Below are 27,563 nucleotides of genomic sequence, written 5' to 3' on the forward strand. Positions count from 1 at the left end.
TTTACTTCCTAAAAAGCTTTCTGAATGCAATGTGGAAAATGGAGAGGAGCAAAACTGGACATTGGGAGGCCAGCTAGGAAGTTCAAGTGGGAATCCATGCAACAGATCGTGGTAACTTCCCAGAATTCGGGAACAGCGTTAGCAAACCTGCTCCTGGACTGGAGTTGGTCGTGAATGGAAAAGGAAAGGCAGGAACCAGGGCTGGCACTGGCACTTCCAGCTCGTGGGTGACCGGGATGGCATTTTGGGGTCGTAATGGATATTTGATGATGACAGCTGTTTTCTCAGCTCCCACTAATGAGATTTTCTTTGCTCTGACAATGGCATGCCTGAGGTAGATTCTTCCTCTCCCTGGTTCTTAAGGTTGGCCTGTCCCTGCGATACTGTTTATGTTTGATTACTCGACACTCAAACTCATCAAAGCGTCACTGCTGCCCGTGTCCCGCTTGAGTTAGCAGTATTCTGCTCTGGCCGCTGACACCGCAGGCTCAACAGACCGTTGTATCATAGCTCACCGAGCCTTATTACGGGACCAGGAACTAACTGACCATCGAGTTCAAAGAATGTCGGCGAAGCATTTAATTTTGCAGCTCCCACCAAACACTCCAGGTAAAGAGATACAGTACACAGAAGAAATAGTAATTCTGTGCAGCCCTCCTTATTCAGCGATTCCAAGGAGGCCCATGTATCCATTTTAAGCAAGCCAGTTACTTGCAGGAGCCCCCATGCTGTCAGATCGGGGAGCCTCGGTCACCTGAAACCCCTCTGTGCACAGGAGAGAGGGTGTCCTGGAGCTCTCCCGTCTGACGGTTAGAAAGATTGGAACGTTGATCCCAATTCTTGAGCTCGTCACCACGCCTCACACCCCTCCCCTGCTGGCTCCTGCTTTTGCTTTCCATGGTCTGCAGCAGAGCAGGGGCTGGAAAACTCTTACCCCCTTCCTTCCACTGCCCTGCACTCTTCTGTTGACATGTTTTTCTTAAGTCATTACACAACTGATCAGAGTTCTAAAAAGGCCACCCCGGGGGCCCTCGCTCCAATTACCCTCATCACTGAGTTTTGGTAGCAATCTGAGTTCCTATTAAAAAATGCCTTTTTCTGCCTTAAACAGCCAATTAAGTTCCTTATTCTCCAGCCAGTTCTGTAACTGCCCTGTGCCTGTTTCTAAGCAGAGGCCATTCACCACCTAACTCCCCAGGTTATCACGGACACCCTTCCTCATCAGAGGCAGAGAGCAAGCTCGGAGGGCGTGCACTGTTCTTAGGCAGGCTCCGAAGGGCTCGGGGATCATGGGCGGTTTCCTCCATGCCAAGACGCCCCCTTGCCAGGAGCAGCAACAAGCCGGCTGTCTCGGTAGCATCTGCTGAAAATGCAGAGTCTTTCAGGAGGCTCCCCTGCCCCCTCTGCCCAAGAGCAGGTGGAAGGGGGTAAGACCCCCTTTCGGTGGGGAAGAGCGAAAACCCTTCGGTCTCTTGGAATAAGGACCACTGAGAATTCCCAGGGAGATGTCTGCTTCCTTCTGCCTTCAGTTTTACAACTTTCTCATGTCTTTCTCCTCTCCCCTCTGTCTCATTTTGCATTGAATCTTCTGGTGCTTGTCTCCTGGTTCTGGATGGTCCTAGGGTCCTAGCTTTTTTAAACATTTTTTTCAAACATTAAAAAAAAAAAAAAAACAGAACTGTGACCCACATCCTCCAGCAATCAGCCCAGGACACCAACCCATTAACTGCAATAACCAGCCAGGAAGTCAAACCAAGCTCCATCCCGGCGGATGGGTCCCCTAATTTCCCTCGGGCTCAGGCCAGGACGGCTCCTGCTGTGGTTGATCTGACATGGAATAGGCTGGCAGCGTGGATTTTCCCATCCACCCCTCTTCCAGTTAATTTTAGAAACTTGAGTTACCATGGTAATGGTTCAGTGGGGTTTTTCGTGGTTCTCTTTTGATTCAGTCATTTGCTGGTCTGCCCTTTAAATTAAACTTTTTCAATCTGCAGCTAAATTGGGACACGAGATATGCTTGGAATAGGGACCCATGAAGGTGCTGCAGCCCCACGGGATTTTTTTTTTTTAAACAAGCAAGTCAGGGTGGGTAGAGGATGCCTTTGGCGTACAGTGGCCAAGACAGCTCCTGGAAGCTTCCATGCTGGAGAACGGGCCGCAGGCAGTCAAGGTAATCATGGGGTGCTGGAGAGAAGTGCGTCCCAGGGCTTCTCCATGCACTGAGCTCCTCCAGGGTAGGTCTCTGCTGCTTTGATCGTGTAATCCCCAGCACTGAGCACATGGCCTGACCCGCAGTCTGGGCTTCGTCAGCAGATAAACGCATGTGCGCCCAGCCAGACTTCCCTCCTCATCTCTTCCTTCCACCCTTGACGAGAGCGTGGAATTCTAATGACCAGACCGCCAGGGAGTGTCGCTTCCCTTCCATCCTTGGAAGGCCACAGCCTCTGCATCCCTACCATCCCGCTGCCCTCCCTGCCTTCCGCTGGGTAGCATTCCCCTTCTCCACCGGTCAGCACCCACGAGCCCCTTTTTAACTGGGTGGGAGGGGACCAGACTGCACAGATGCTAGAAGGTCACAGAAGCGAGCTCACAGTGCTTCACTTGGTTCAGACTTCAGACTTCAGACTTCTTTAATGTTCATATCAACTGTGTGCTGTATACAGGTTTCCAATCCCAGTTTTATACAGGCTCATAAAGGTGCAGGACATTGTCCAAGGTCTGTCATGTGGTCTAGGGCAGAACCAGAAGTCTCAGCCAGTCACTCCAACTCCCAAACATGGACTAACCACCATGCACGCTGCCCCTTTGCAGGGGTACGCCTGTCCCCATTCACACGACCCCTTACTTCCCTGTGTCAGTGGACAGGTGCATATTAATAGTAGCGACTGTCTATGCAGACTGTACTGTGCACGTCAGGACTTCACCTGTGTCAGCGCTGAACCCCGCGGTGCTGGGGCGTTTATCGGCCCTACTTTACAAGTGAGGGAACCGAGCATGAGGCTGGCCCAGAGTGTCACAGAGACTCAAGCCTACGTGGGATTTGGGCCAGACTCAGGGATGAGGGTTGCACAGTTGGTGAAAGGCTAAATATACGGACCTACAGTGGCTAGACCATGTGTCAAAGCAGAACTCTGAGGGGCACCGGGGTGGCTCAGTCCGTTAAGCATCCGACTTTGGCTCGGGTCGTGATCTTGCGGTTCTTGAGTTTGAGCCTGGCATCGGGCTCTGTGCTGTTTTGGATCCTCTGTCCACCCCCATCCCGCCCTTCCCCTGTACTCACTCTCTCTCTCTTTCTCTCTCTCTCTCTCTCAAAAATAAACATTAAAAAAAAAGAAAGAAAAAAAGCAAAACTGTGACCCACACCCTCCAGCAACCAGCCCAGGACACCAACTCATTAACTGCAATAACCAGCCAGGAAGTCAAACAATAACCCTGGTAACAATGGGCCCCAAACCTCCAACACTTAACTGACAACCCGGTTTCCAGCTTGGGGCCAACCAGCGTAAGCCAGATATGCAGCCCTCACGAATCTCACGGGATCAGGATGCCCCGTCTCTAGCTCCCCACACCAGCCGCCCCCACAGGGCACCCCTCAAGCCTGCCCTTCTTCCCACTCCGCTGCCCGCCTTTGAGTCTCTGCTCGATTGCAAGCGATCGCGGCTGACTCCCTTGCTACAGCAAACTCTGAATAAATAGCCTTTGCTTTTCTCCCTTGCTTGGGCTTCCTTGATTTCCACACCAAGGGGGAGCGGGCACGGGCGCCAGCTCCGAGGGAAGGTGCTTGCCCGAGTGGGGTCGTGAGCACAGGTGTCCAGGGCTCCCACTGAGCCAGAGGGGCCGCGGGCCGTTCCCGTACCGCCTCAGCCACCTCACCGCCAGCCTGATGTCACACGCGGCATACGGCGAGATGTCATGAGCGGGCCTGGCAGAGGGAAGGACCCAGGTCATCCCAACAGAGGGGACAGCTTTCTTCATGAAAGCGGTGGTACTTGAGCGAAGGCCAGGAGCAAGGTAGAATTTGCTAGGCTGCGATGGGGAAAGGGGGTGAGGTTGCAGCAGAGAAGCTGGGGTCCCTGCTCTGGGTGCTCTTGCCGCACCCCCTGCGGCCCATCCCCCCGCTTCTCCTCGCCGCACACACGGTCCCCCTTCCCCAGGCTGCGTCAGCAGGGCCTTCCTACCCTCTGGCTTCCGGTGGCTGTGGCCAGTGGGAAGCACTAGCAGAAGCTAGAGGGGGTGGAAAGAGAAAAATTCAGCCTGTCTGTCCCCCCAGCTTCCTGTCGGCTCTCCTAGGTCCTAGGAGCCACCCAGGCCTGAGGCTGGGAGAGCCTTCTGCTGTCCCGTCATTAAACTCTTCCAGCCTCCCTTTTTATTTTTTATTTATTTTTAATTTTTTTTTTTTACCATTTATTCATTTTTGAGAGACAGAGACACAGCAAGAGCAAGGGAGGGGCAGAAAGAGAGGGAGACACAGAATCCAAAGCAGGCTCCAGGCTCTGCTCTGTCAGCATGGAGTCCGAAGGGGGGCTCGAACTCACGAACTGTGAGATCAGGACCTGAGCCGGAGTCGGACGCTTAACCGACCGACCGAGCCACCCGGGCGCCCCCACCCCCACGCCCACCGCCCCAGTTTCCCTTTTTTTTTTTAATTTTTTTTTTTCAACGTTTATTTATTTTTGGGACAGAGAGAGACAGAGCATGAACGGGGGAGGGGCAGAGAGAGAGGGAGACACAGAATCGGAAACAGGCTCCAGGCTCTGAGCCATCAGCCCAGAGCCCGACGCGGGGCTCGAACTCACGGGCCGCGAGATCGTGACCTAGCTGAAGTCGGACGCTTAACCGACTGCGCCACCCAGGCGCCCCGCAGTTTCCCTTTTTAAACCGGGAGGCCGTGGGACCCACTTGGACAGGCAGTAGGCACAGGCAGGAAAGCTGTGGGTGTGTCTGAAGAAGTGAGCACCCTGTTCGAGGCTGGCCGGCCAGCACCTAGGAGGGCAGGTAGAGATGCAAGCAGTGAGAGGAGGGGGGAACCCACTCTCCCAGTGCGGAGCCGGGACTTTGCCCTTGGGACGTCGGAAGTTCAGGCAGGGTTGTGAGCAGGGGAGCAGAGCCCACTCAGGTCTGCAGGTCTGCACAGGCTGGGCCTGGCTTGACTGGGTCTGGGCTCCGTCTCGGCCACTTCGGAGAGAAACCCACATGCTCTGTCTCCACACTCCCAGCCCTGAGAGGTGGTGGGTCTGTAGATGACTCTGGGAGAGGGTTAAGTGGCCCCCATCTAATTTGTGGAAGGGAAGGTTCTAGAAGAACGGGACAGTGCTTTCGTACTCCTGCACAGTTCTCTACCATCCTGAGCTCTGCCAGCTGCCCGTCAAATAGCAATACGACTATTTCAGCTGCAGGTGTGGTTCCACATTCCCTGAGCAGATCAGCTCAAGAGACCTGAGTGGGACCTGTCCTCATACCTCGTGAGTCTCTGGATGGTGGCCAGGCAGACGAGGGCTCAAGTCCCAGCTCTATCGCTTCCTGGCTGTGTGACCTGGGGCTGACGACCTGACTTCTCTGAGACTAACTTTTCTCACCTGTGAGGTTAACCGAGCTCACAGCCATGGAGCACTTGGCATGTGAGGCGCTTAGTCTCACGTGAAAGGTCGCAGGTGTTACTGGCAGGACAACGCCCTGAGACGGACACCTACAGAGCCCCAGAGTTAGAGACCCTCTGCCCACTTCCAGCAACATATTTTCACGGAGCACCATCTAGGGCACTGGGGATTCAGCAGTGACTAAGCAGAATACAGCTCTGCCCACCACAGTTACATTTGAGTAGGAAAGAGATAATTCCATACACAATGTAGGGGACGGTGACACGTTGTGACAAGTGCTGTGAAGACAGATAAGGCCAGGGGAGGGGCTGGATGGAGAGGCTTAGCGGTGGCTCGGAAAGTCCTCCCACTAACACTGACCTAGGAGCAGAGACTTGGGTGGGATACGGTGTGAGAGATGCAGATGCCCAGGGAGCGGCATACAGAGCAGAGGGCATAGCAAGGGCAAAGGCCCTGGGGCAGGTGCGTGCTTGGTGTGTTCTGAAACCACAGAAAGGAGGCCACTGAGTCTGTAGCATAGAAGCTGGGAAGGGGCAAGAGTGGAGGCCATGGGGGAGATTCGGACTTTGTACTGAGTATGTGGGAAGCTGCTGGAAGGTATTGAGCAGAGGATTCACATGAACAAAGGCATTTAGCTTCTAGAAGGACCGCTGTGCAGCTAAGGGGGAAAAGGCTAGAGGGTAAGTGGGGGTGGGGCAGGGATGCCTGTGGCTGGGACAGGGGTGGCCGTGGTGGAAGGTATGAGACTAGGACCAGGACAAGGACCTGCCAGGGGCTGCTCTGTGCTTGTGAGGATCAGCTGTGTCTTGTGCTCCCCTTTGAGGAGTCCTTGTCCTGCCGGCTGGGACGCTGGGGTGGGAGCATCAGCCCCCCAGTTTATGCAAAACAGGTCTCCCTTCCCCCTGGGGTGTGGGGGCCCAAGTTGTTAGGATTTTCGGGAAATCTCCGGAAGTGGTGAACTCGTTCATGGTCAATAAAGCTCCTTCTTGGGAGCCCCTCTTGTAATGCTTCCGTTAGCAGCCATTTCCCCTAAATTATTCAGAAAGTTGTCTGCATTCGGAAGCTCCAAGGGCACACACTCAGCAGTTCCCTGGGTGATAAGGCCTCACGGGCAGGCGTAGCACCAGCGAGCTGATTTTGCGTGCAGACCCGGAGAGCAGACCCGGGGCGGCCCTGGGCCTTGTGCGCATTTGAATACGATCAGCTCCGGCAGACTTGTCTCCCTAGGTGTCAAGATGCCGGGGCGTCATATACCCCTCTGGACGTAAGCTCGCATTTCACGCTCAGCAGCAGCTGCACAGTCGAGGCTCCTGGTGCTTGGCCGGCATCAGTCAGTGATTGTGCTGCTGGGCCCCAACCAGCTGCGGCCTGGAGGTGGCGGCCACTGCTGCAGGAAGAGGGACCGGGGGCGGGGGGCCGGGGGCGGGGGGGGCGGCTAGGCGTTTGCTTTTCAGCTTCCACCTCTTAAGTTGGCAGCTGCAGCCACAGAACTTACCCCCGCCCGGCAACAGGGCCAGGGATGCCCCTATCTGATTTGTGAAGAGACAACTTCCAGAATGTTGGGAATGTGCTGTTTTGGAATACAATGAGTGTTCTGTCCATCCCAGGTAGCACCGAAGCTGATGAAGTGGTCACAGCCTCTTGTGGAGCATCGCGGTGAACGTTTGCCTAATAAGAAAGCCTCTGAGAAGTCCTATGCTATAATGACCAATCATAACTAGGGTTTGCTGAGTACTTACTGTGTGCCAGATACTGTTTTAAACTTTTTAAATGTATTTTCTCTTTGTGTCCCTAGTCAACCCTACGAGGTGGATTCTACTATGACCCTGTTTCACAGATGAGGGTTTTGAGGTGCAGAGAGGAGAAGTAACTTGACCTAGGTCGCACAGCTCAGAAGTGACAGAGCTGAGAATTGAATGTAAGCACTTGGGTTCCAGAGCCTGCGCTCTGAACAGCTGCCAAGAGACTAGTTGGATTTGTTCGATCCACTCACACCTGTTTGACCAAGGTCCCCGTTTTCACGGACTGTCTCTCGCCATCTCACTTACTCTGGAAGACTCTCCAGAATATGTGGACCAGAGTGTAGGGTGCAGTCTACATGGGAGCTCTTGGAGAAGGAAGACAACCCCACTGCTGGAGCACTGTGGTGGGGTGGCAAACGGGCAGGCGAAATGTGATGGATTTGGGCCTCAGACTCCTGAGTGCAAATGCTGGTTGTGCCAGCTGTTTGCTGTGTGACCCTCAGTACGTTACTTAACCCCTCTGGGCTTCAGTTTTCCCCTCTTGAAGATTGGCAAGCCCAGGCTTCACTCAGCTTCAGAGTTCCCCTCGTCGTCTTATTCACTGTTTGAGTCTCTCTATTAATGAGGAGATTGTGAATGATCGTGTTCCAACGTTAGTTTCCAGATAGGAAAAGGTACTCGGGGAGTACCTACTTCTTTACAAGATTGTGTGGCCCTGAGGAGGACTCCCAGGAGAGAGCCTGGCCCTGGGCCACCAGGACTGCCTCTTGAGAGCGTGTGAAAAATGAAAACGAGTCACGGGTGAAGAGCAGGGGTTTCGGACCCAGACGCCTGGGCTCTTCCCGGTTTCTCTGCTGGGAAGCTGTAATGGTAGTCGTGAATGATAACTGAAGCTTTGGACCAGTGGGCACGTTCCTTGACATCCCCGTGTTCCCATTTCCTCATCTATAAAATGGCCTGCTTCATAGGATGGCATACTTGTTTCCTGTGTTCACCGTAACAGACCCCCACAGACTGGATGGCTTAAAACAACAGAAATGCGTTCTCTCACTGTTCTGGAGGCCAGGGGCCTGGGGTTAAAGGATTGGCAGTGTTGGCTCTTTGTGGAGGCTCTGAGGGGAGTCTGTCCACGCCTCTCTCCTGGCTCCTGGTGGCTGCTGCAATTCCAGTCTGTCCTCGGCTGGGGCAACAGTGACTTCAGTCTCTGCCTCCATCTGTCCATGGCCTTCTCCCTTGTCTTGTTTTGTGTCGTCTCCTTTTCTCTGCTTATAAGGACACTCATCGTGGGATGAGAGCCCTTCTAATTCGGGATGATCTCATCTTGGGAGCTTTACCTTAATTATATCTACAGAGACCCTTATAGGGTCTCTAACTTACTCAACACTGTGTTGGGCACCAACTGTAGCATGGGGGACAGAAGCAAGCCTGGGCCCACCCTTGCAGCTCTCACGGTCTGCTCCGTCTACCTGAATGTTGTTGTTGCATCTTTGGTAATAGAAAAAAAAAAAAAAAGGCAGCCTAAATGTACATCTCATCAGCAGAGTGTTAAGTAAGTTGTGATGCGTGTATATAGTGGGATACTTCACAGCTACTCTTTAACAAAGGTGTGGGTGGGTGAGGAGAGATGCCCACATGCAGAAATATCTGGACAGCAGGAACGAAAGTATGTGTGGGCATCCAGAGAGAAGTTCTGAAGGATTTACACTGTGGGTCAAGAAACTAACAGCCAGGGGCGCCTGGGTGGCTCAGTGGGTTGAGCGACCGACTTCGGCTCAGGTCATGATCTCGCGGTCCGTGGGTTCGAGCCCCACGTCAGGCTCTGTGCCTGGAGCCTGCTTCAGATTCTGTGCCTCCCTCTCTCTCTGCCCCTGCCCCACTCATGCGCTGTCTCTCCCTGTCTCAGAAATAAATAAACATTAAAAAAAAAAAAAAAAAGGAAAGAAAGAAAAAGAAACTAACAGCCAGGGAGCGAAGTCCGAGCTGCTGCCTGTTTATGTAAATAAAATGTGATTGGGACACAACCGTCCTTATTCACCAGTGTATCCTCAGCGCTTTTGTGCTACACCAGTAGAGTAGTTGTGACTGAAACTATATGACCCACAAAGCATGAAATACTACTGTCCAGCCCTTGACAGAAAAAGTTTGCCAAGCCCTGGTTTACACCAAACTCTTCAACTGTTTTGTCCTAGTAGGTTTGGAGGGTGGGGGGTGTGTGTGTGAATATTTCCATTTTGCTTTTAATTTTAATGGATTTTTATAATCAGAAATAAAGCTCAGTTTAGAAGAAAAAGAAAAAAGCATAAGGGACACACCCTACCTGATTTTGAGACTCACTATAAAGCTCCAGTTATCAACATACTTAGTGGCATAAAGATTGGTATATGGTTCAGTCAAACAGAATAGAGAATCTAGAAGGAGACCTCGGCTTGTATGGCCAATTGATTTGCAACAAAGGTGCCAAGGTAATTCAGTTGGAAAGGGTAGGCTTTCAACAAATGGTTCTGGAACAATTGAATATCCAGAGGGAGGGGGGAAAAGAACATTGAACCATAAACAAAAATTAAGTTGCAGTGGATCAGAGATGTAAATGTGGGAGCTAAAGCTGTAAAATTTCTTCCCAGGCAAAGATTTCTTGGAGAGCACACAAAAAGCAGGAAACTTAAGAGAAATAATTAATACGGTAGACTTCATAAGACAAATTTTAAACACTTTCTCTTCAGAAAGGCACTGTAAAGGAAGAGACAAGCCACAGACGGGGGGAGAAAATATTTGCAAAACACATTTCTGGAAAAGGGATTGTGTCCCAAAATGGACAAAGGATTCTTACTCCTCACCAAGTAGCCAAACGACCAAATTTTAAAATAGGCAAGAGATGTAAATAGACACTTCAGCAAAGAAGAGCTGCATATGGTGAATCAGCACGGGAACAGAGGCTCAGCGGCGTCATTAGTCCCTGGGAAATGCAACCTAAAACCTCCGTGAGCTATAACTACACGCCTATCGGAATGGCTACAATTCAAGACTAGCCACATTAAGTCCTGGTGAGGATGCAGAGTGGCTGGGGGAAGGGAAAATGCTGTAGCCGCCCGGAGGAAACAGTGTGAGTTTCTTCTAAGAAGCCTACACTCCCCGTAGGACCCAGCAGCCTTACCCCTCAGGTATAAACCCAAGAAATACGAAAATATTTGTCAGCACAAAGACCTGCATTCCAGAAACCGGAAACCACCCAGTTCCCGCTCTCAACACAAATTGTGATCCCTGCGTGCAACAGAATGCTACTTGCATTTAAAAACATTTTTTTAATGTGTATTTATTTTTGAGAGAAAATCTCAGACAAAATCTGAAGCAGGCTCCAGGCTCTGAGCTGTCAGCACAGAGCCCGACGCGGGGCTCGATCTCAGGAACGGCGAGATCATGATCTGAGCTGAAGTCGGACGTTTAACTGACTGAGCCACCCAGGCACCCCAACTCCGCATTTTCAAAGAGGGAAGTACTAATACCCAGGAATATGGATGAATCTCAGAAGCATCATGCCAAGTGAAGGGAGCCAGATACAGCGGGCTATGTACTGTATAATTCCAGTTACATGACTTTCTGGAAAAAGCGAATCTCTTTGGACAGAACACAGATGCGTGTTTTCCAAGGGCGGTGAATTGACAACAGAGGAGCACAGAGAACTGGAGGGATGGAAAGATTCTGTATCTTGTTTGTGGTCGTGGTTATGCAGCTGTTTCACTTTGTTCAACTCTAACTGCACGTTTTGAAAGGGTGCATCTGAGTGTGTGTAAATTATATATACTTCGATCAACCTGACTTTTTAAAATATATAATCTGGAGGAAAGTATACTTTAAAAATAATTTTTTTTTATAAAAGGCACACAGGAGTTGATTTTTCAGGGGAGTGATAAAGAGTCGGCTTGAACAGGGCAGTGAACATTCCAACAGGGACTCTGGACTCCCGGGGGGTCAGGCGTGGATGCCATTCTCAGGGCGTGGTGAGCCAGTCAGGGGTCTCAAGTGAGGGAACAATGGTGAGGCATGAACCCCGAGGGGTCCGTACGTTACAGGGAGAGAAGGAAGGGAAACCAAGACGTACAGTCAGCGTAGGCAGTGACAAAGTTGGTTGACGGTAGGCATGGTTTTAGAACGGATAATAAATACAATACAAAGAGGAAGAAAGGGGTGAACAAATCTCTCTCACCTCTGCCCTCCATGCTGGGAGCTCCCAGCATTACCAATTCTGTGTGTCCTAGAAACGTTCCACACAGTCTTGCTCCTGGGTGGCTCAGTCGGTTGAACGTCCGACTTCGGCTCAGGTCATGATCTCATGGTTCTTGAGTTCGAGCCCCACATCAGGCTCTGTACTGACAGCTCAGAGCCTGCAGCCTGCTTCGGATTCTGTGTCTCCCTTCTCTCTCGACCCCTTCTCCGCTCATTCTCTGTCTCTGTCTCTGTCTCTCTCTCTCTCTCTCTCAAGAATGAAAATTTAAAAAAAAAAAATGTCCCATGCATTTTTTTTAAATGTGTATTTATTTTAGAGACAGAGTGTGAGCAGGGGAGGGGCAGAAAGAGAGGGAGACGCAGAATCCGAAGCAGGCTCCAGGCTCTGAGCTGTCGGCACAGAGTCCGACGAGGGGCTCGAACCCACGAACTGCGAGATCGTGACCTGAGCCGAAGTCGGCCCCTTAACCGACTGAGCCACCCAGGAGCCCCTCCATGCATTCTTTATTGAACTTTGCTTCTTTTCACGTATCAAGATATCTTTCAGATGGTTCCATATCAGTGTATGTAGAGCTGCCATGATCTTTTCTAGAGGTGTGGTATTGTATGGATATCACAACTAATGGTTCATTTAGCCCGGCCACAATTGATAGACATTTAGATCATTTCCGATATGTGTGCTATTACAAATGATGCATCCGTGAACACTCACATTAAAAAGTCATTTCTCATCTGTGTGAGTGTATCTGTCAGATAGACCCTAGAGAGCGGAATGGTTGCACCAAAGAATAAGTACGTTTTTATTTTGCTGTGTATTGCGAGCCCTGTCTCCACCTGGGATGCACCAGTTCACCCTCCCATCAACCGTGCATGGATAATTACACCTGTTTTCCCCAGACCTGGCCAGCAAAACGTGAAATCAGACTTTGCGTTGGCCAGTGTGCTAGGTGAGAAATTGCGTCTCCTGGGAAATCTGATTTGCGTCTGGAGGAAGGAATAGTTTAGAAGCAAAGAGACACCCAGTCACGAGCACCGGCTGCTTTCGTGCCTCCCTCAGGCCAGACAGCGCCTCTCCGTGAATTAGAAAGAGGCCCTCCTCCTCCGGACACCTGAGTGCCATCTGCCAGAAGACGGTGGTGATAACCGTACAAATCTGAGATGACTCTGCGGCGGAGACACCCCCTGGCGCTGGGGACAACACAGCCTGCTCTACCCCAGGCATGACGGGAGCTGCTGGCGGTTTTGAGAGCACCGTGGTCTCCGGGTAGTAACCAGATTGCCTGCAATTAATGTAGTGGAAACAGCGGATGCAGGACAGGAATTCCAGCTGACAGCGGAGCAGAGGGCATTGGCTTGAGGGACAGCCAGAATAAATGGAAACTTCATTATCCATGGATTATGCACTTAGAACTCAGGTCCCAGGCAACTCTGATATTAGTAATTTGGCCAGCGGGCTCATTAAGCTCTTAAGAAAAGTGAATCTAGTTAATGAATTAAAACAAGATGACATTTTACACACCGAGCAGAAACGAGACCGGGCACCACTGAGTTATGTAACATCGTAATTTCTCGAGTGAACGTGATTGCTGCTTCTCGCCTGCCAAAGTGGGCAGATCTGGAGAGAGCCTGCTTTCGGAGACACAAATGAGCCTAAGATCTGCAGTCTTTTCCCATTCATTTTAAAGCGCTCCCTCTTGTGTTCTTAAAACTTCAAGTGGTTACACGCAAGGTAGTGTTTTATTTATTTTTTTTTTAATTTTTTTTCAACGTTTTTTATTTATTTTTGGGACAGAGAGAGACAGAGCATGAACGGGGGAGGGGCAGAGAGAGAGGGAGACACAGAAGCGGAAACAGGCTCCAGGCTCCGAGCCGTCAGCCCAGAGCCTGACGCGGGGCTCGAACTCACGGACCGCGAGATCGTGACCTGGCTGAAGTCGGACGCTTAACCGACTGCGCCACCCAGGCGCCCCAAGGTAGTGTTTTAAAATCTCTGGACCCGTTTGCTTTCCTGAGGAAAATCCACCTGCTTTCGTGTTTTAGGAGACATATCGCCCTAAAAAGGAGCTCATTCAATTCTTACCCTCTCTTCCATTCTTACTGCCCCCCACACACACACACCCCTGCCAGAGCGAGGCTTCTCCAGCCTCTGCCTCTGGTCCAGAGAAGCTGGTGAGGAGAATGGAAAGAATCTGAACACTCAGAGTTAGCATTATCCAGTTGGGGATGATGACAAGTTCTGGGGGTGGATGGTGGTGAGAGTTGCACAGCTATGTGAATGTACTTAGTGCCAGTGAACGATGCCCTTGAAAAGGGTGAGAATGGCAAATTTTATAAGTTACATGCATATTTTACACAATAAAGAAGCAAGAAGAACTGGCATTAACTGAGGGCAAACACTTGCCAGGCACTTTACCTATATGTTGTATTTTACCTTCCCAGTAATCCAAGGATGTGGCTACTCTTTTTCCCACCACTGCCACTGCCGCCGTTTTAAACATGGAGGCAGCTGGGGCTCATGAAAGTGCAGTCAGTTGCTTCAGCAGCAGCCAGAAGTGATGTCCCCAGAGGGGCACCTGGGTGGCTCAGTCGGTTAAGCGTCCGACTTCGGCTCAGGTCATCATCTCACAGTTTGTGAGTTCAAGCCCCACGTCAGGCTCTGTGCTGACGGCTCAGAGCCTGGAGCCTGCTTCGGATTCTGTGTCTCCCTCTCTGTCTCTGCCCCTCCCCTGCTCAGGTTCTGTCTCTCTCTCACTCTCAAAAATAAATAAACATTAGAAAAAAAAATGTTAGAAGTGATGGCCCCAGGATTCAACCCCTCAGCTCTGTGCTTGACATCACAGAATGAAGAAGATATTTTCTTTCAAGCCTGAATTCTGAAACATACACACATAGAAGCCCCCACCCGGCTTTTAGTTATCTAAACTGAGAGCAGACAGTACTCCAGCAGCACCCCAGATGGTCACAGCTAATAGACTCGAGAAAAATCCCAAACTGCCTCCTTCCCTCAACTGTCTGCAGCACACGTCTGCGTGTCGTCTAGCGTGTTACTCGCATCTTTCTGTATAGTTAATCGTTGAAACAGCGACCTACAGGAACATCGTAGCTTTTCGTTCACGTTTGAGTGTGGCCAGAAAGATATGAACATAAAGCCTGGAGCTTGAGGAGGAAAATCTTCGTGTGTCTCAGATTAGGATTGTTTGGGGGAATCGAGACGTTTATATCAGGAAAGGAGAGAAGGTAGTGTGTTCCCCAGCACATGGTTGTTTTTGTTTTTTGTTTTTTTGTTTTCTTAATGTTCGTTTTTGAGAGAGAGAGGGAGACACAGAATCCGAAGCAGGCTCCAGGCTCCGAGCCGTCAGCACAGAGCCCGACGCGGGGCTCGAACCCACAAACTGCAAGGTCATGACCTGAGCCGAAGTCGGACGCTTAACCGACTGAGCCCTCCCACCCAGCGTGTGGTTTTTTGATGGAGAAGTATCTGGGTTCTAGGCCTGGACTCTTCTACTTGCATCGTATGTGAACTTAGACAAGTTAAATCACCTCTGAGCCACTCTGCCGTCTGGAAAATAGGAATCATAAAATACTGACAGCACCTGCCTTACCAGGGTGTGTGAATACACGTTTTTTTTCCGCTGAGCTGAAGGCATTTATTGAGTGCCTGCTCCGTGCCCGGCACCATCCCGCACACTGGGGATGCTGTGATGAACAGGACGGGCGTACATCTAGTGACAAGGGATTGGGAACGCTTGGCCCAGCTCCAGGACACAGGGCCCGGGCCACTGGGGTTGCTGCTCCCGCTGCTACTTTACGTCTACGTTTTGGCGCCTGTGGACCCACCAAAACCTCACTGCTTCAGAGGTTGGACGCGCACAGGGGGTGGTCACCAGATTTGCTCACTTGGGCTGTATTTAGACTATTCTTCCAGCTGGGCCACAACAGTGGTAGTCGTGGTTCTTCTGCAGAGACGAGGAGTCCCCAGCTTGAGACACCACTCTGGCTTCCTAGGGCCAGCCTGGACCTTGTCTTGTTGCCACATGTGTTCTGCTGACCGGAAAGCCCCTTACCTGAGAGTGTGAAGCATGGCTTGTTATACACTTGGAAAGGTGGCGGGGTGGGCCACCTGCCGGGGGTAGGACATGTACCAGACCGTTGTTTGCAGACTCCGAGGAAGTGTTTGCAGATTGCCTAGCGAGTCTGGTTAGGGGGCCACAGGACAGAGCTTTAGGGACAGGGCTCTGATGTCAGATCACTGGGCTCAGATCACACACTGCTGTCTTTTCCTAACCCTGTGACCCTCATTAGGGGACCCAACCCCTCTGAGCTTCCCTTTCCTCATCTGAAAAAGAAGGCGGTTACAGCATCTAATTCATGGACTTGCTGTGGAGGCAACTAGATAGAATAAAGCATGTGTCTGTATGTCTCGAACACGCACCCCCGTAGCACAATGTGTCACCTGTTCTGAGTGCTCGATCATTATTCACACATTCCGTGCTCCCGATTGCCCAGGGGATTGGTCACTCTTACTATCCCCATTTCACAGACGAGGAAATTACAGCACAGAGAGGTTGGCCACTTTCCAAGGGGCACATAGACAGTGAGTTCATTCATTTGTTGAATGAACGAACGAATGAGTTCCAAAGGGCACAGAGGCTGGGACCTGAACCTAGTCTGGCCCCAGGGTGCATGATGTCGGCCTGCGCCGTGCTGGCTCTCTATCTTGAAAGCTCCAGATACGGCCTGGTGTAAAATAAGCGCTCTGCAGACAGAGGGAACCCCAGCCAAACCGACCCCTGTTCCTCGTAGACGTGATGCTTCAAATTCCCAGGGGATTTCCAGCCCTGGGCAACCATTCATCTGTTTTCTGTCTCTATAAATTTGCCATTCCTGGACATCTCCTATAAATGGAATGATACGGCACGTGTGCGTCTGGCCTCTTTCGTCTGGCATAACGGTTTCGAGGTTCACCCGTGGTGTCACATGCATCAGTCCTTTTTATGGCCAAACAGTACCCCGTCGTGTGGGCATCCCGCATTTTGTTTATCCATTCGCCAGTCACTGGACACGATGGGGCGGTTTCCACGTTCCGGCTGTTGCGAATCGTGTTGCTCTGAACGTTTGCGTGCGCTTCCTGGGACTGACTCCGAAGCAGAAGGTGAGCCAGGTTGGTAACCTCCCTCCTCTTTTCTCCCCTCTGGGGTTTCGCAGAACCAGGCAGTGGGCAGGTGTTTGTGACCTCAGAGAACCAGCTCGTGTACTACCCCAGCATCACCTACGCCATCATCGGCAGCTCTGTCATCTTCGTGCTGGTGGTGGCCCTGCTGGCCCTGGTCCTGCACCACCAGCGGAAGAGGAACAACCTCATGACGCTTCCGGTGCACCGGCTGCAGCATCCCGTGCTGCTCTCCCGCCTGGTGGTCCTAGACCACCCCCACCACTGCAACGTCACCTACAACGTCAACAACGGCATCCAGTACGTGGCCAGCCAGGCCGAGCAGAACGCGTCGGAAGTGGGCTCCCCGCCCTCCTACTCAGAGGCCCTGCTGGACCAAAGGTGCGTGCTGGGTGGCAGAGCCTGGGGGAGGGAGGTCAGCGTGGGGAACGCGGGACAGGCGCACATACCTGGGTTCCGGGTGCCTGCCACGAGCCCGCGCTCAGCAGCAGACGCGACAGGAGTGTCTGGCCTTTACCGGGTCCTGGCAAGACAGTATCATCTCATTTACTCCTCTCTGCAAGCCACTGGGGGAGATTCATTATTTGCCTTAGTTTTACAGACGAGCACACGGAGCCTCTGGGATGTTAAGTTACTTGTCCGAGGACATAGATCTAGGATCCTGGCCAACTCAGCCACACCGATACATGTTCAGACCATGGGGCCTCACCCGCTACTCCAGAACAGGGCCAGTGGCCATATTAGAGGTGGTTCATACTGTTGACCCAATGAACGAACGGATGAATGAATGAATGAATGAGTTCCTTGCTTGCCTTCATTTATAAAATGAAAGGAGTAGAATAGAGCACTCTCAAGCTTTTTAAAACAACAGGACCCTCATTTCAAATGGAGTTGGACTAGAAAGCCCAACAGAGAAAGTCAAAAAGCAGAATTCTGTATGGAAGCAGGTGGTAGGCCTCCCCACCCTCCCTTCCCTTCTTGGGTGACCTCCAGGGTGTCCCCAAGAACCCATTTGGGAAGTTCACTTTGGCTCTCAGAGTCAAAGAAAGAAGAGTGCCCTCTTCCTCTGAGCCCAGGACTTACCCGGTGCGGCGAGAGGCCTTTTCAAGCTCTTGTGCCCGGGCTGACTGGGCTCCTCTCAGACCCACTCCAGTGGCAGCTCTCGTATTTTTTAAACTTTGTTTCTCCTTCTCATAAAAGATAACCGTCACTATAGCGGGCTGTGCTTAAGGACGTCGTTGCAAATAAGCGTCCGAGCCCAGGACCTCACTCACCACTCATAACCTCTTTATTTGGACCCTCCAATGCAGAGTAAAGTTTAAATTGCAGAATCTGGAGTCGGAACACCTGGGTTTCAATCCCAGAACTGCTGCTTACTAGTTATTTGTGGTCCTCTGCAAGTCACTTAATGCCCCCTTGCCTCAGTTTCCTCCCCAGTACAATGGCCTGTCCTTAGTGCGCTTGTGAGCACTAAATAAGGTAATGAAGGTAAGGCAGGGGGGCATGGTGTCTGACTCCCAGTGAGCACTGCAAAATAGACTCTTCCCTTAAGTTATCGCCCTGCAAGCTAGGTGTCATTATTACCCCTTCTGCAGAGCACCGAGCCATTGAGAAGATACCCTCTCGCCCAAGTCCACATCGCCAGTTCTTGACTTTCAGTAAGAACCCCAAATTCTGTGGACCGTCAGAGGTTCAGTCCTGGACCGCAGGGCCCCTCGCTGGTGGAGCCTAGTGTCCCCGCCAGGCCGCCCAGGACAAGGCAAGGGGATGCTTGGCATCCTCGGCCCCGGGGCCACCCAGAGGATGTGGCTTGGACACCTGCCCATGCAGCACGAGCCAGCCAGAGCACACTGACCTTTGTCCGTTCCCTTCGTCTTGTCGCAGACCAGGGGTCCTCCCAGAGCCCGGAGAGCCGCCCCACCTGAGGGACACATCAGCATCCCACAGACCGGGGTGGGGGGGGGGGGGGAAGGTGGGGCGACTGCCTTGCCTTGGCTCCTGACACGTCGCCCTCCCTCCCCTGTCCCCTGCCTCTCCCGCCCCATCCTGCCTTCTTCTTTGCAGACCCGCATGGTACGACCTTCCTCCGCCGCCCTACTCCTCCGACACTGAGTCTCTGAACCAAGCGGACCTGCCCCCTTACCGCTCGCGCTCCGGGAGTGCCGACAGCGCCAGCTCCCAGGCGGCCAGCAGCCTCCTGAGCACGGCAGACAGCGGCCACGGCCCGGGGCAGCCCGGCCCCCCGGAGAGCGCCGCGGGGCCCAGGGACTCCCCGCCCAGCCAGGGCACCGCAGAAGTATAAATCTGGCGCTTCCAAAGTCCATGTGGGTTAATCTGCTCTGACTTGGTACCATCCTAACAACTCAGCTCATGGGGAGCTCCTCAGGGTGCCTCGAGGAGGGATTTCGGGTGTCAGTGGTCTCTCCGTCCCCTTCCTACCCCCTCCCCCCACCCCACCCCAGATTTCAGGGATGTTCTTTAGAAGGAGACCTGGTGTTTTTCTGGCCTCTCGGGCTACACGATGTGTTGTGCCATCTTTTCTGGGAGGTCACTCGTCCTGCGGGGCCCAGGAGCGTGAGCTCACTTGCCACGTCATTGTGTCATTGTTGGAATGTTGCGGACAAGGCAACGTAAGTTTGCAGGCGGCCGGATAAAGCGGCGTTTGAGGAGTCCTGGGGAACGCAGCGCTCCTGTGCCGTGTTGGATGTCCAGAAGGGTGGGAGACACCAGCCCGAGTTCCCCGTGGCTGCTACCATATGGCTCCGTGGGAGGTTTGGGTCGGATGATCCTCCAGGAGGCCGTCGTGGATGGCTGCCCTGGGAAGAATCCAGGTGAGCACCAAAGCCTGCCTCACACTCTCCTGCGCGGCGCCCTAGGTTCGGCCGAGGCCGCGGCCAGAGGAAACAGCCATGAGTTACACCCTTCCGCAATCACCAGTGGCCTTTTGGTTCTCCGAGTGACTCTGAACCATTTACTTGATAGATTCAGGCTTTAAAACCTTCCCCAGGAATCCTCGTGTTGAGGGTTTTTCTCTGCAACGTCTGTCATCAGCCTCATCCCGGAACGGGCAGGGGGCCTCTGCCGTGAGTTCGTCCGAGTTCCCAGCTCTTCAAATGCAAGCTGCCGAGAGCCTGGGCCTGCTGAGGGCCACAGCCCTTCTCTGGCTTCTGGACCATCCCCTTCCTGGCTGTGACCTTCCCAGAGCCAAGGGCTGAGGACCCCAACTTGAATTGGCCAAAAATCTGATCTGGTCCCTGTAAACCACGCCCATCTGTGCCCATCCATGCAACTTTCAACACTAGCTTCCGACGTCACCTTAACACCCAGAAGTCATCTTACCTGTGCGTTTGGACTTGAGGACACTGTGGTTGATGACACACGTGAGAATGTTCAGGACCTCCCACCAGAGCTCCTGAGTCCCTGTGTTGCACACACTCCCCTTCCCAAGGCCCAGATACCAGCGTCCTGACTTAGGATTAGGGCTAGGGTCAGAGTCAGGGTCGGGCTTCTTCTGACTTGCCATAGTTTCTCCTCTAAAAGACGTGGACGGTAGATAATTTGGAGTCACGATTTGCCATTCGGACTTTTTTTGTTGTTTTTTAATCTCTTAGAAATGCATTTGAAACAGTGTGTTTGTTTTTTCCCTTCTAGTTAAGGGATTATTTATATGTGTATAGGAAAGCTGTCTCTTTGTTTCTTTTGTTTTTCCTTTAGTGAGGTCCAAAGAAAGATACAAAAAGGAGATCCCACCTTTGTCCCGCTGAGCCCTGACACCGGGTCACTGCAGACTGACCTGTGTGCCTGGCGTTCGTGCATTGTTGCACTTTGAGTTATTATTTATCAAGTTCTTGAAGGTTGCAGAAGGAGGGATGTCTTTCTCCCTCAGTTCAGAGTCTCTGTGTTTCTGCTAGTGTTTCTCTTTCTCTGTGCCCAGCTAGCTGCAGGGCCCACTCCCTGGAGATACAGTGGGTAGAAATGTAGGCGTTATTTGGCAAGAAACCACCCTGATGGGGCACAAAACTGGAACCAGGCGGAACCACTCCAGGCAGCGCTCACCCATTCAGGACTTCTTCCCGCAGCGGAAGAAATTTTCGGTAACCTCTTTGATGCTAATTTAAATGGAGCCTGCAGGAGTGGGGGACGAAGTAGCATTTAGTGATCCTGTTCTGTGGACTTTTTTGGGTTTTTTTTTTTTTTTTAACCATATCCAAAATATGTTACAGGAAAGCTAGCGACTTGGTGATTTCTTTCTTTCTAAGTTCAAGAAAAGGAGGCTAGTCGTTTCTGTCTTTCATTTTTTAAATAACACTTGAGTTACTTTCCAAGTACTCTGATAAAGAAAGAACTGGGGCGCCTGGGTGGCGCAGTCGGTTAAGCGTCCGACTTCAGCCAGGTCACGATCTCGCGGTCCGTGAGTTCGAGCCCCACGTCGGGCTCTGGGCTGATGGCTCAGAGCCTGGAGCCTGTTTCCGATTCTGTGTTTCCCTCTCTCTCTGCCTCTCCCCCGTTCATGCTCTGTCTCTCTCTGTCCCAAAAATAAACAAACGTTGAAAAAAAAAAAATTTAAAAAAAAAAAAAAAAAAAAAAAGAAAGAACTTAATGATGGTATCCAGAGTGTGGTAGGAACTCTGGCCGAACATTTCATCTCCTGTGAGTCAGAATGGCTTTATTTCTTCTCCCTTTGATGGGTCCATGCTCCTTTCTGGTATTTTGGAAGTTGTTTAGAAGAAAGGATTCTAATTTTAATTAATTGTGCAGTGAATTAATCTCACTCGCTTTTCTGCTTCCAGGCATCTTAGGAAAAACAAATGGTCTTAGTAGATAAGAAAACCTATTAATGTTGTTGTTTTTTTAAATAAACACAGGGACATTTTTATTATAGATTTGATTTTTTTAATGAATCTTTTTAAAAATATATAAATAGGGCACCAAAGCTACAGGGGTTTTTCCTGTTTTTCCCCCTACTCAAAATGGCAAATAAGTGGCCAGCAATATTTTTTAACTCATTTCCGTCCAGAATATTTTTTTATACATTGCCTAAATCTACACCAACCAGGAAACCGTCTCTGTGCTTTTTTCTCAGATGAGAGCAGCGAATTCTTTTTATTTTAGCATTAAAATTAGTGGCACTGTAATTGATAGCTTACCCCCTGATTCAGCCCCTACTCTGAAACTGACATCTTTTTCAAACATGCAGCAAAGTGGTTGATAAATAGTGTGTGATGTTCAGAGTTGATGCAAACTGGAAAGTTTGTGTGTGGTTGCCTTTTGTGTTTTGGTTACGTTTTGGTTTGGGTTTTTGTTTTTGTTTCTTAATTTTTATACTTTTAAATAAACTTGCAGTTTCATTCTTTCTGTTGGTGTGAATGGTTCTTAATCCACGTTTCTCCTCCATGGCAATATAACAAGTGCACGGTCACTTCTTTTGGCTTCTGCAGTGAATTTATGCCATAATAAAATGAGAAAAAAAGGAAGAGTATAGTGATGGGACCTCAAAATGTGATGTGGTTTATGGATTCCATAGCCCGTGTGGCTAAGGTGCAGAAGTGAAGTCATGGACACCGGTTAGTATCATCGGCCCATCAGAAGATGGGCATTAATTGCCATCACTGTGGTGCTGTTTGAGGGAAAAGGGCAAGTGACTGGGACAGCTGTAACAGAGGTTGACCGCATATTCAAGGGCACGCCACAGTTCTTGCACAGGTAGGCTGGTTGTTAGTTTTGAACCCCAAATGGCTCAGACTGGCCCTACCAGTGATGGTAACATCTTTGTGCTCTTTTAAAAAATTTTTTTTCTTAACATTTATTTATCTTTGAGAGAGAGAGAGGGAGACAGAGTGCAAGTGGAGGAGGGACAGAGAGAGAGGGAGACACAGAACCCAAAGCAGGCTTCAGGCTCTGAGCTTGACAGAGCCCAACGCAGGGCACAGAGCCCAACGCAGGGCTCAAACCCACGAACTGCTGAAGTCAAGACGCTTACCTGACTGAGCCACCCAGGCGCCCCATCTTTGTGCTTATCTAAGTCTCATTGTGGAACCCTGCGTTGATTGATTCTGCAGGGACAGTTTCCATGAGAAGTCAGGATGTCCAGGAGATCACCACCACCCAGGAACAGGAGTAACCCTGGCCTTGGCCATGATTGAAATCCACATGGATTTCTAAACACAGAATGTACAGAACCAAGCTTCAGATCACATATTGCGCCCCCCCCCCCAGGTGTCTCAAAAAGAAGACTAGGCTATCAGACAGTGATATCCCAAATATAGGCCAGGCCATATCCTGCCACACGTGATCTAGAGTAGACCTTCCCAAGCAGTATGCTCCAAAGATTTGTCAAGTTATTAACTCCTTCATCTCTCAGAGTACCATTGCTTATGGGTGCCAGGATGAAGAAATGATCGAGAAGCACTAAAATCTAGAGCAAAGATCAGGAAACTTGTGTGTGTAGGGCCAGATCACTAAATATTTCTGGCTCTGCATCCATATGGTCTTTGTAGGAATGACAAGAGCAGCCATAGACAACAAATAAGCAAATGGACATGGCTGTGTTCTAGGAAAACGATTTATGAAAATAGGTGGCTGGCTGGCTTTGGTCCATGGGCTGGAGTTTCCCAACCCCTGATATAAAAGAACATTCCCACACTGGGCTCATGGGTCCAAAGCACTGTAGAAAAGAAACAGTATGTTCATGGCCTGGACTGTTAGAATCCCCCAAATGGAACCAATCTTTAAAAAACTTAAAAAGAGGAGAACTTATGAAGCAGACAATTCAAGGACCTGTGAAATTAATGGTAATTGGCCCTGTAGGCTCTTTTCCAGTGAATAAGAAAATACGGGATTAAGGTGAGTACAGGCTTTCCCAATGAGGTCGGGGTGAATGCAGGGGTCCTGGTCAAAAAACAACTCTCGCTAGGGATTCTCTAACATGATCAGCTGACACAACTGTCTGTCTTTTAGAGAAAAGTCCATGAGAACAAGAAGTATTGTCCGTATTCACTACTTAGCTTGCCGCCCTGAGGCAGAGCAGTAGATTCAAAGGGAAAACTATAAAATAGAAGGGGCTTCAGATGACTTCAGTGGAGGTGTGGTAAGTGCATCCCGTGAGACCTTAGGAAGAACGTCAATGAGAAAATATGCTGAGTTGGGTAAGATCACGGGTTCACCTCCAGTAACCCCCAAGTGATAGAAATCCAATTCAGAGCAAGCTTAATTTTGTTACGTTTTAGAAGATACGTTAGTTAATGTAACTAAGTCCAAGGGTGTGGAACTGTTGGTTTCAGGCAGGGCTGGATCTCGTAACTCAACAGCTGTAATTAAGAATCAGTTTCTCCCTCTCAACTTCTGAACCCTGCCTTGCCCAGAATTGGCAGGCATCATGGCTTTACGTGAAAATTAGGGTCCCGGATGATCCAAGTTCGAAATCTCAGAAGAGATACTGTTTCTCCTAGAGTCTATAGAAATTCCCTTAAGTGGAGTTATGATTGGTCATCCTTGGTTGGTCGTAGGGCCACTAACGTGGGTGGAAATCAGTCTCTTGATTTATAGCCCTGCCAGAATTCCGTGAAACAGGAAAGGGATGATTCCCATACAGAAGGGGCTGGTAGTAAACAAAATACCAATATGTCTACTGTGAGCCTCGCTGACACAATTTCTAGTACACATAAGAAAATGCCTGTAACTACAAGCTTCGGGCAACATAGGAGCAGAGGTGGGTTTACAGTGAAAATTTCAGAACACAGCAGCCTTTCTCTAAACATAGGAGGCAAGGACAGCGTCAAGCTACAGGTATATTGGGCTTGGGTTAGGTGTGCTTTCTATGAGATGTTCTTCTGGAGTGGGTCACACGGATACAGCCGTGTAGGAGGGATTCTTCCCTAAAGAAGCCTGAGCGGTCTCATGGGCTCCAGAACTGTCCCCCAGACCACTGGAAGTACAGAAATGGTGCAATTACCCCTACCCAAGACTCCGCAACTTGCACAGGATTTTTAAGTTGATGGGTCAGAGATAACATCCCCGTTTTCCACCCTTGTTACGCGCCACAAAGACTCGGACTCCACTACACGTGCTGTTAACTGGGCTTTCCAGATTAATGCTTTTGTGTGCCTCCCTAAGAGCGAGGATGCATCCCATCTGGAGAACCACAGCTTGGACATCCTGGGACAGCTGGTGTTGCCGGAGCGGAGGGGCTGAATTCCCGTCGCAGTGGGGGCTTGAAGGGATGGCCGTGGGAGACTGGGATACAATATCGGGGGAAGCTTGTTTATTTTATCATGACCGATGCTTCACTTGGGCTGGGTTTGGGTCTGTGGGCTGCGCAAGGGTGATTCATGCTAAATTCCAGTACCAGGCAGTTACTGGGCTTTCAAGTTCATCCCGATAAATCATCCCGGCGAGCCAGCAGAGGAAAAGGCACATGAAGAAATCCTATGGACTTTTCACTAAAATGGAGCACACGTGAGCAGCATTTATGGGCCAGGCGTGGAAGTAATCACACCCCCCAGCTCACACCCCATTGCCCAGAGTTTGCTGGTCAGTCACACGACCACACCTACCCGTGGGGAGGCTGGGAAGGTAGATTGACTATGTGTCCTGGGAGAACCGGAAGTGGAATTTGGTGCCAAAGGTCACCAAAGGTACGTCTGTACACTTCCTTCTTCCCATAAAATACACTCACCCCTTCCCCAAAGAAGAAACCCAACCAGATTCTGAACCTGATCAGATTCAGTGTCCAGGATTAGTGAGAATTTCCGTTAGATCCAAATGTGGCTCCCCTGTTAGGACAGTTTCTCAACCCCACGTATCTTTTGTCATCTGACTTCTTAGACTGCCTCCCTTCAGCCTAAGGGTCAAAGTGCTTGAATAACTTTTTTTTAATGTTTGTTTATTTATTTTGAGAGAGAGCGTGAGTGGAGGAGGGACAGAGAGAGACACAGAATCCGAAGCAGGCTCCAGGCTCCGAGCCGTCAGCACAGAGCCCGACGCGGGGCTCGAACTCATGAACTGCGAGATCATGACCTGAGCCTGAAGTTGGACGCTTAACCGAACAGGCCACCCAGGTGCCCCTCAAAATGCTTGAATAACTTTCTTTTTTTTTTTTTTAATTTGTTAATGTTTTTATTTATTTTTGAGACAGAGAGACACAGAGCATGAGCAGGGGAGGGGCAGAGAGAGAGGGAGGCACAGAATCCGAAGCAGGCTCCATCAAAATGCTTGAATAACTTTCAAGTCACTTGGAATAAAAATAAAAACTGTGCTTTGCGGGCACCTTCGGCGGCCATTACCTATGTAACCTCATTTTCCACTATTCTCCGCTCTCTCACTCTGTTCCAGCTGCCTCGGCCCCTTTGCTGGCTCTTGAGCCCACCAGCCACACTCCCAGCTCAAGCCCTTTGCTCTTATGGTTCCCACTACCCGAAACACCCACCTCCAGATACGTGGCATATTGTTCCTCGTCAGTGTGACCTCATCCACTTACATTCTTAGTCTTGCCGTCTTGGGAACGTCAGCTGTGGCATTTTGAGACCCTTGGAAGAAAAATACCAGAGCTCTCTCCTGACCAAAATCTAGTTACCACCCAGTTGAGAGATTCCTAGGCCAAAACAGTACTTGGGAACCTGGGAAGGAGAATCGGGGAGTGTGTTTGAAAATTGTGGTATAGAAATGTAATTTGGGCCAATGCTAATGTGACCCAAGGGCCAAGAGGCGAGCCCATTTAAGAAAAACCTTGAAATGAGAAATAATGCACGGGACCGTGCAGAAGACTGTGCAGAACAGGACCTAGGGATTGAGATAGTACGTGAACGCATGGCCACAGGGGGCCTGCTCTTTCAGTGACCCCTGCATGATGTGTGACTCCTTTGCCAAGGAACTTGAACCAGACCTTCAGCTTGGAGTGTGTTCCAGTGTATCAGTCTGTGAATCAGCTAAAGGGCACGCAGATGTGCCTGGAAACTTCCTAGGACCACCATTTCCTGTTTGAAAATGAGGGCATCCTCAGTTCAGAGATGAGGAATTGACATCGAGCTCAAACAGGGAAAGGAGTTATAGAGATATTATAGAACGAAAAGAAGGAGATGGCTTCCTTCTAAGTGGAAAATAAACTACTTAAATAACTCATCCCTCCAGTTGGAAATCAGTTGCCAGGAAATGACTGAATGTGAGTGTTTTGACCCCACTTGCTGACTCGGCTTAAATCTAATAAGTGGCTCGTTCATGAAGATGATGTTTGTGTTTGCCCAATGCATATCAGCTGGGATCAGTCAGAGCCACCACAAGCATTATGGGAATAAGGGATTGAATATGGAAATTAGTGGTTTCACTGATGTGGGAAGAGCTGGCCGAACGGTGGCCTGGAAGGACCTCAGACATTTACTAGCGACCCCAGCCTCATCCAAGGACAGGTGCAGAAACCAGATCTTGCAAGGCAGGCCAAGAAGCCTCACATTAACTCCAAAATGGTCCTGCAACGAGTGAGCTCACAGAAGGACTGTAAAGCCGTGTGTCTGGTCACCCCAAGCCCCCAAGAATGATGATTCCTCTGTACTTCTGCCTTTCACACCTCACATGATCTCCTATCGTCCCCACATTTGCCCTGGAACCCGTTCAGGGAAGGGGATTCTGGGAAACATTCCCAGCCTTAGGTCAGAATGAAATCAACAAGCACTCAGCCCACTGGGGGGACCAGGATGTCAGGCCATGCATCGAGTTCCAGAACAGATCCTCCGTCCCCCCCGGTGAAATTTCTTATTATGTAGCAAATTGGTCCAATGAGTGCTGGACCTTAAGTTCTTTGTAATATATGAGGGAAGGGAATTTCACTTTTGCCCCTTAATT

General features: G+C 50.5%; 1 protein-coding gene across 3 annotated transcripts in view; it reads left to right on the plus strand.

The window, feature by feature from the left end:
- The window catches only part of LDLRAD3 (low density lipoprotein receptor class A domain containing 3), a 241,193-nt gene extending 221,948 nt beyond the window's left edge, over positions 1-19,245 (plus strand). For all 3 annotated transcript variants that reach the window (XM_043580969.1, XM_043580970.1, XM_043580972.1), the window contains 2 exons: positions 16,766-17,111; positions 18,795-19,245. In XM_043580969.1, the coding sequence (XP_043436904.1) occupies positions 16,766-17,111; positions 18,795-19,032 (584 nt within the window). In that variant the 3' untranslated portion in view covers positions 19,033-19,245. The remainder of the gene's footprint in view (positions 1-16,765; positions 17,112-18,794) is intronic.
- Positions 19,246-27,563: the final 8,318 nt, after the last annotated feature.

Source organism: Prionailurus bengalensis, chromosome D1, assembly GCF_016509475.1.
Source record: "Prionailurus bengalensis isolate Pbe53 chromosome D1, Fcat_Pben_1.1_paternal_pri, whole genome shotgun sequence".
In the NCBI taxonomy this organism is placed as follows: domain Eukaryota; kingdom Metazoa; phylum Chordata; class Mammalia; order Carnivora; family Felidae; genus Prionailurus; species Prionailurus bengalensis.